Source organism: Branchiostoma floridae, chromosome 8, assembly GCF_000003815.2.
Source record: "Branchiostoma floridae strain S238N-H82 chromosome 8, Bfl_VNyyK, whole genome shotgun sequence".
Taxonomy (NCBI): domain Eukaryota; kingdom Metazoa; phylum Chordata; class Leptocardii; order Amphioxiformes; family Branchiostomatidae; genus Branchiostoma; species Branchiostoma floridae.
The window spans coordinates 18,681,662-18,690,498 of NC_049986.1; the positions used below are offsets into that span (position 1 = coordinate 18,681,662).

Consider the following 8,837-nt stretch of genomic DNA (forward strand, 5'->3'; position numbering starts at 1 on the left):
TTGCAGAAGGTGAAGATAACGATGAAAGTAACGTAATCAACCCGGACGATGGGGATGGCAGTACAGCAACAAGTGATGATGACACCACTGATGTATCAGATTCCACCGGCGATGACGACACCAGTGATGTATCAGATTCCACCGGTGATGACAACACCAGTGATGTTTCAGATTCCACCAGCGAGGATGACAGTGTCTCCGGCGGTGATGTATCAGATTCCACCAGCGAGGATGACAGTGTCTCCGACGGCGATGTATCAGATTCCACCAGCGAGGATGACAGTGTCTCCGGCGGTGATGTATCAGATTCCACCAGTGATGACGACAACAATGATGTATCAGATTCCACGATGACAGTGTCTCCGGTGGCGATGACGACACCAATAATGTATCAGATTCCACCAGTGAGGATGACAGTGTCTCCGGCGGCGATGTTCAGATTCCCCAGTGAGGATGACAGTGTCTCCGGTGGCGAAGATGACACCAATGATGTATCAGATTCCACCAGCGAGGGTGACAGTGTCTCCGGCGGCGATGAAGACACCAATGATGTATCAGATTCAACCAGCGAGGATGACAGTGTCTCCGGCGGCGATGACGACACCAATGATGTATCAGATTCAACCAGCGAGGATGACAGTGTCTCCGGCGGCGATGTATCAGATTCCACCAGCGAGGATGACAGTGCCCCCGGTGAGTAAAACCGAAAATTTTGAACATGGTGGCAAAAGTAGTGATTTTATTGTCAAGTGTTATATTCTTTAGGTAGATTTTATTGGGTACCAAAAGCTTAGAATTATTTTGTATTCAACTTCCCCTTTTTGAGTCGGGATTGATATTGTTACTCAGGTACAGACTACTGTGTTCTCGGGCCTTGTCTGAACGAAGGCACCTGTATCAATGGTGTCGACTCGTACACATGTCAGTGCTCCACTGGATTTGAGGGAGATAACTGTGAAACAAGTAGGTGGCTTTTGTACCTAACAGCATACAAATCTTACGTTAGAAAACTACCTTGGCTAGTGTCAGCCATTGTTTTAGCGACAGTCTATAGAGAGAGTGGTCCTAGTAATAAGTATATACTTTGACCCTGATGATAATAAACTGTATAATAAACGTTTAATAGCTTTTGTTCGTGGTTAATATTCTCTTAATATTCTTGCAAGTAACACCTTTTGTCGCCTAATGTTGAGTCAGTTGGTCCAACATTGCCTGAGCTTGTTGTTTATTATCTATAAAACAAGGAAAGTGCTGCAGAAAACAGTAGTTTAGGACCTAGTGGTAAAAATGTTGCAAAATCTCAACAACACGGAAGCTTACGACATACTTTAAAACGTTGCTAAACGTCAAAATAGATTATTTTGTATCTGATATCTACAATGATATATACATCAATAAAAATACACTGCAACGCACGCATGAAAAATATGTATTTTAACTCAATAGAAATTGAGCAAAGTGAGACAAGTGACGAAACCGCCGAAGATAGCGATGATGACAGTGACAGCGGCAGCTCTGACAGTCAGGAAGAAGATGATGACACTTCCTCTAGCCCCGCTGATGAAAGTGACAGTGACGGCCCCGACAATCAGGATGGTGATGATACTTCCTCTAGCCCCACTGATGAAAGTGACAGTGATAGCCCCGACAATCAGGAAGAAGATGATGACACTTCCTCTAGCCCCGCTGATGGAAGTGACAGCGGCAGCTCCGACAGTCAGGATGGTGATGATACTTCTTCTAGCCCCGCTAGTGGAAGTGACAGCGGTAGCTCCAACAGTCAGGAAGAAGGTGATGACACTTCCTCTAGCCCCGCTGATGAGAGTGACAGCGACGGCCCCGACAATCAGGATGGTGATGATACTTCTTCTAGCCCCGCTAGTGGAAGTGACAGCGGTAGCTCTGACAGTCAGGAAGAAGATGATGATACTTCCTCTAGCTCCGCTGATGAAAGTGACAGTGACAGCTCCAACGGTCAGGAAGAAGATGATGACACTTCCTCTAGCCCCGCTGAAGAAAGTGACAGTGACGGCCCCGACAGTCAGGATGGTGATGATACTTCTTCTAGCCCCGCTAGTGGAAGTGACAGCGGCAGCTCAAACAGTCAGGAGCAAGATGATGACACTTTCTCTAGCCCCGCTGATGAGAGTGACAGTGACGGCCCCGACAGTGAGGATAATGATGATACTTCTTCTAGCCCCGCTGATGAAAGTGACAGTGACAGCTCCGACAGTCAGGAGGAAGATGATGACACTTCCTCTAGCCCCGCTGATGAAAGTGACAGTGACAGCCCCGACAGTGAGGATAATGATGATACTTCTTCTAGCCCCGCTAGTGGAAGTGTCAGCGGCAGCTCCAACAGTCAGGAAGAAGATGATGACACTTCCTCTAGCCCCGCTGATGAAAGTGACAGTGACAGCTCTGACAGTCAGGAAGAAGATGATGACGCTTCCTCTAGCCCCGCTGATGAAAGTGACAGTGACAGCTCTGACAGTCAGGAAGAAGATGATGACGCTTCCTCTAGCCCCGCTGATGATAGTGACAGTGACGGCTCCGACAGTCAGGAAGAAGATGATGACACTTCTTCTAGCCCCGCTGATGAAAGTGACAGTGACGTCTCCGACAGTCAGGAAGAAGATGATGACACCGCCTCTAGCCCCGCTGATGAAAGTGACAGTGACAGCCTCGACAGTCAGGATGGTGATGATACTTCTTCTAGCCCCGCTAGTGGAAGTGACAGCGGCAGCTCCAACAGTCAGGAAGAAGATGATGACACTTCCTCTAACCCCGCTGATGAAAGTGACAGTGACGGCCCCGACAGTCAGGATGATGATGATGACACTTCTTCTAGCCCCTGCTGATGAGAGTGACAGTGACAGCCCCGATAGTCGAGGATGATGATGGTGACACTTCCTCTAACCCCTGCTGATGAGAGTGACAGTGACGGCCCCGACAGTCGAGGATTATGATGACTACTTCCTCTAGCCCCGGTGATGAAAGTGACAGTGATGGCCCTGACAGTCAGGAAGAAGATGATGACACTTCCTCTAGCCCTGCTGATGAAAGTGACAGTGACAGCCCTGACAGTCAGGATGGTGATGATACTTCTTCTAGCCCCGCTAGTGGAAGTGACAGCGGCAGCTCCAACAGTCAGGAAGAAGATGATGACACTTCCTCTAGCTCCGCTGATGAACGTGACAGTGACGGCCCCGACAGTCAGGATGGTGATGATACTTCTTCTAGCCCCGCTAGTGGAAGTGACAGCGGCAGCTCCAACAGTGAGGAAGAAGATGATGACACTTCGTCTAGCCCCGCTGATGAAAGTGACAGTGACAGCTCCAACAGTCAGGAAGAAGATGATGACATTTCGTCTAGCCCCGCTAGTGAAAGTGACAGTGACAGCTCCAACAGTCAGGAAGAAGATGATGACACTTTCTCTAACCCCGCTGACGAGAGTGACAGTGACGGCCCCGACAGTGAGGATAATGATGATACTTCCTCTAGCCCCGCTGATGAAAGTGACAGTGACAGCTCCAACAGTCAGGAAGAAGATGATGACGCTTCCTCTAACCCCGCTGACGAGAGTGACAGTGACGGCCCCGACAGTGAGGATAATGATGATACTTCCTCTAGCCCCGCTGATGAAAGTGACAGTGACAGCTCCAACAGTCAGGAAGAAGATGATGACGCTTCCTCTAACCCCGCTGACGAGAGTGACAGTGACAGCCCCGACAGTCAGGATGGTGATAATACTTCTTCTAGCCCCGCTAGTGGAAGTGACAGCGGCAGCTCCAACAGTCAGGAAGAAGATGATGATACTTCCTCTAGCCCCGCTGATGAGAGTGACAGTGACAGCCCGAACAGTCAGGATGATCATGATACTTCTTCTAGCTCCGCTGATGAAAGTGACAGTGATGGCCCCGACAATCAGGAAGAAGATGATGACACTTCCTCTAGCCCCGCTGATGAGAGTGACAGTGACAGCCCGAACAGTCAGGATGATCATGATACTTCTTCTAGCCCCGCTGATGAAAGTGACAGTGACAGCCCCGACAGTAAGGATGGTGATGATACTTCTTCTAGCCCCGCTGATGAAAGTGACAGTGACAGCTCCAACAGTCAGGAAGAAGATGATGACACTTCCTCTAACCCCGCTGATGAAAGTGACAGTGACGGCCCCGACAGTGAGGATAATGATGATACTTCTTCTAGCCTCGCTAGTGGAAGTGACAGCGGCAGCTCCAACAGTGAGGAATTAGATGATGACACTTCGTCTAGCCCCGCTGATGAAAGTGACAGTGACGGCCCCGACAGTGAGGATAATGATGATACTTCTTCTAGCCCCGCTGATGAAAGTGACAGTGATGGCCCCGACAGTGAGGATAATGATGATACTTCTTCTAGCCCCGCTAGTGGAAGTGACAGCGGCAGCTCCAACAGTCAGGAAGAAGATGATAACGCTTCCTCTAGCCCCGCTGAAGAAAGTGACAGTGACGGCCTCGACAGTCAGGACGGTGATGATACTTCTTCTAGCCCCGCTGATGAAAGTGACAGCTCCAGCAGTCAGGAAGAAGATGATGACACTTCCTCTAACCCCGCTGATGAGAGTAACAGTGACAGCCTCGACAGTCAGGATGGTGATGATACTTCTTCGATCCCCGCTGGTGGAAGTGACAGTGACAGCTCTGACAGTCAGGAAGAAGATGATGACACTTCCTCTAGCCCCGCTGATGAAAGTGACAGTGACAGCTCCAACATTCAGGAAGAAGATGATGACACTTCCTCTAGCCCCGATGATGAGAGTGACAGTGACGGCCCCGACAGTCAGGATAATGATGATACTTCTTCTAGCCCCGCTGATGAAAGTGACAGCTCCAACAGTCAGGAAGAAGATGATGACACTTCCTCTAGCCCCGCTGATGAAAGTGATAGTGGCAGCTCCGACAGTCAGGATGGTGATGATACTTCTTCTAGCCCCGCTAGTGGAAGTGACAGCGGCAGCTCCAACAGTCAGGAAGAAGATGATAACGCTTCCTCTAGCCCCGCTGATGAAAGTGACAGTGACGGCTCCGACAGTCAGGATGATGATGATACTTCTTCTAGCCCCGCTGGTGGAAGTGTCAGCGGCAGCTCTGACAGTCAGGAAGAAGATGATAACGCTTCCTCTAGCCCCGCTGATGAAAGTGACAGTGACGGCTCCGACAGTCAGGATGATGATGATACTTCTTCTAGCCCCGCTAGTGGAAGTGACAGCGGCAGCTCCAACAGTCAGGAAGAAGATGATGACACTTCCTCTAGCCCCGCTGATGAAAGTGATAGTGGCAGCTCCGACAGTCAGGGAGAAGATGATGACACTTCCTCTAGCCCCGCTGATGAAAGTGATAGTGGCAGCTCTGACAGTCAGGAAGAAGATGATAACGCTTCCTCTAGCCCCGCTGACGAAAGTGACAGTGACGGCCTCGACAGTCAGGATGGTGATGATACTTCTTCGATCCCCGCTAGTGGAAGTGACAGCGGCAGCTCCAACAGCCAGGAAGAAGATGATGACACTTCCTCTAGCCCCGCTGATGAGAGTGACAGCTCCAACAGTCAGGAAGAAGGTGATGACACTTCCTCTAGCCCCGCTGATGGAAGTGACAGTGACGGCCCCGACAGCCAGGAAGGTTTTGACACCTCCTCTAGCCCCGCTGATGGCCACACCAATGATGTATCAGATTCCACCAGCGAAGACGACACCAATGATGTATCAGATTCCTCCAGTGAGGATGACAGTGTCTCCGGCGGAGATGACGACACCAATGATGTATCAGATTCCACCAGTGAGGATGACATTGTCTCCGGTGGCGATGACGACACCAATGATGTATCAGATTCCACCAGCGATGACGACACCAATGATGTATCAGGTTCCCCCAGCGATGACGACACCAGTGATGTATCAGATTACTCCAGTGAGGATGACAGTGACACCACAGGTAATACCTCAAGTATGAAATTCCCATCATTTAACGACCGTTTAGAGAATAGAGTGAAATCTATTTGACGCATGCCTTTTTTATCCAGATATTGTCGATGACTGCGACCCTAATCCATGCTAGAACGGAGGCGTTTTACTTGGGGTTGTTGACTTTCAATCTGAGTTCGAATCCCCAAAGGAATCCAACGTAACCAAAGATAGTGTCAAGAAAATATGATTTACATTACATTTTTTTGTGTTCATTTTTCAAACAGCTATTGATTGGTGTGCAATCGACCCTTGTGAGCACGGTGTGTGTTCACCTGATCCAGTGACGTTCTACAAATGTACCTGTGATTCGGGATTCACAGGGAACTTTTGTGAGACAGGTAGGTGACTTAAGAAATGACTTTCACTTTGAATTTTTGTAAACGATGACTGTAACAGACCATTCATCAACGGATAATCTTCTAGTTCATGTTAGTTTTTTTTTAAAAAAGACGTTTTTCTTAGATGATCCTGAGGGCAAGAATGTGACGTCAACTAGTGTAGGCTAGGACAAAAATCGTTTAGCGTAATCAAAAATGAAAACATGGATTTTTATAACTTTTATAGCTAATAGCTAGAAGAACATATCACAAAAAATCACATGAGAATAATCCAGAATAATAGCATTTACATAACATTCTTTTCCAATGTCGTAGCAATTGCAGAAAGTGAAGATAACAATGAAAGTAACGTTAGCAACCCGGACGACGGGAATGACAGTACAACAACAAGTGATGATGACACCACTGATGTATCAGAGTTCACCAGCGATGACGACACCAATAATGTATCAGATTCCACCAGTGAGGATGAAATTGTCTCCGGCGGAGATGTATCAGATTCCACCAGCGAGAATGACATTGTCTCCGGTGGCGAAGACGACACCAATGATGTATCAGATTCCACCAGTGAGAATGATATTGTCTCCAGTGGCGAAGACGACACCAATGATGTATCAGATTCCACCAGTGAGGATGACAGTGTCTCCGGCGGAGATGTATCAGATTCCACAAGCGAGGATGACAGTGTCTCCGGCGACGATGTATCAGATTCCACCAGCGAGGATGACAGTGTCTCCGGCGTCGATGTATCAGATTCCACCAGTGAGAATAACATTGTCTCCGGTGGAAAAGACGACACCAATGATGTATCAGATTCCACCAGCGAGGATGACAGTGTCTCCGGCGGAGATGTATCAGATTCCACCAGTGAGAATGACGTTGTCTCCGGTGGAAAAGACGACACCAATGATGTATCAGATTCCACCATAGAGGATGACAGTGTCTCCGGCGGCGATGTATCAGATTCCACCAGTGAGGATGACAGTGTCTCCGGCGGCGATGTATCAGATTCCACCAGCGAGGATGACAGTGTCTCCGGCGGCGATGTATCAGATTCCACCAGTGAGGATGACATTATCTCCGGCGGCGAAGACGACACCAATGATGTATCAGATTCCACCAGCGAGGATGACATTGTCTCCGGCGGCGAAGACGACAGCAATGATGTATCAGATTCCACCAGCGAGGATGACAGTGTCTCCGGTGGCGATGTATCAGATTCCACCAGTGAGAATGACGTTGTCTCCGGTGGAAAAGACGACACCAATGATGTATCAGATTCCACCAGCGAGGATGACAGTGTCTCCGGCGGAGATGTATCAGATTCCACCAGTGAGAATGACGTTGTCTCCGGTGGAAAAGACGACACCAATGATGTATCAGATTCCACCATAGAGGATGACAGTGTCTCCGGCGGCGATGTATCAGATTCCACCAGTGAGGATGACAGTGTCTCCGGCGGCGATGTATCAGATTCCACCAGCGAGGATGACAGTGTCTCCGGCGGCGATGTATCAGATTCCACCAGTGAGGATGACAGTGTCTCCGGTGGCGATGTATCAGATTCCACCATCGAGGATGACAGTGTCTCCGGTGGCGATGTATCAGATTCCACCAGCGAGGATGACAGTGTCTCCGGCGTCGATGTATCAGATTCCACCAGCGAGGATGACAGTGTCTCCGGCGGCGATGTATCAGATTCCACCAGCGAGGATGACAGTGTCTCCGGTGGCGATGTATCAGATTCCGCCAGTGAGAATGACATTGTCTCTGGTAGCGAAGTCGACACCAATGATGTATCAGATTCCACCAGCGAGGATGACAGTGTCTCCGGCGGCGATGTATCAGATTCGACCAGCGAGGATGACAGTTTCTCCGGCGGAGATGTATCAGATTCCACCAGCGAGGATGACGGTGTCTCCGGCGGCGATGTATCAGATTCCACCAGCGAGGATGACAGTGTCTCCGGTGGCGATGTATCAGATTCCGCCAGTGAAAATGACGTAGTCTCTGGTAGCGAAGACGACACCAATGATGTATCAGATTCCACCAGCGAGGATGACAGTGTCTCCGGCGGAGATGTATCAGATTCCGCCAGTGAAAATGACGTAGTCTCTGGTGGCGAAGACGACAGCAATGATGTATCAGATTCCACCAGCGAGGATGACAGTGTCTCCGGCGGCGATGTATCAGATTCCACCAGCGAGGATGACAGTGTCTCCGGTGGCGATGTATCATATTCCAACAGTGAGGATGACAGTGTCTCTGGCGGCGATGACGATACCAATGATGTATCAGATTCCACCAGTGAGGATGACAGTGTCTCCGGCGGCGATGTATCAGATTCCAACAGTGAGAATGACATTGTCTCCGGTGGCGATGTATCAGATTCCACCAGTGAGGATGACAGTGTCTCCGGCGGCGCTGACGACACCGCCGATTTATCAGATTCCACCAGTGAGGATGATCTCCACGGTACCGGCGATGTATCA

The 8,837-nt window shown here is 49.3% G+C and overlaps 2 protein-coding genes across 2 annotated transcripts in view; both read left to right on the forward strand.

The window, feature by feature from the left end:
- LOC118421860 (dentin sialophosphoprotein-like) overlaps positions 1 to 2,861 on the forward strand; it is a 5,931-nt gene extending 3,070 nt beyond the window's left edge. Inside the window, exons 7-10 of the mRNA XM_035829362.1 lie at positions 7 to 204; positions 358 to 693; positions 850 to 963; positions 1,447 to 2,861. Coding sequence (XP_035685255.1) covers positions 7 to 204; positions 358 to 693; positions 850 to 963; positions 1,447 to 2,861 — 2,063 coding nt within the window. The remainder of the gene's footprint in view (positions 1 to 6; positions 205 to 357; positions 694 to 849; positions 964 to 1,446) is intronic.
- A 147-nt stretch (positions 2,862 to 3,008) lies between these two features.
- Positions 3,009 to 8,837, forward strand: part of LOC118421861 (dentin sialophosphoprotein-like) — a 10,812-nt gene continuing 4,983 nt past the window's right edge. Inside the window, exons 1-7 of the mRNA XM_035829363.1 lie at positions 3,009 to 3,278; positions 3,674 to 4,055; positions 4,131 to 4,628; positions 4,767 to 5,975; positions 6,232 to 6,345; positions 6,661 to 6,972; positions 8,089 to 8,276. Of these exons, the coding sequence (XP_035685256.1) occupies positions 3,009 to 3,278; positions 3,674 to 4,055; positions 4,131 to 4,628; positions 4,767 to 5,975; positions 6,232 to 6,345; positions 6,661 to 6,972; positions 8,089 to 8,276 (2,973 nt within the window). The remainder of the gene's footprint in view (positions 3,279 to 3,673; positions 4,056 to 4,130; positions 4,629 to 4,766; positions 5,976 to 6,231; positions 6,346 to 6,660; positions 6,973 to 8,088; positions 8,277 to 8,837) is intronic.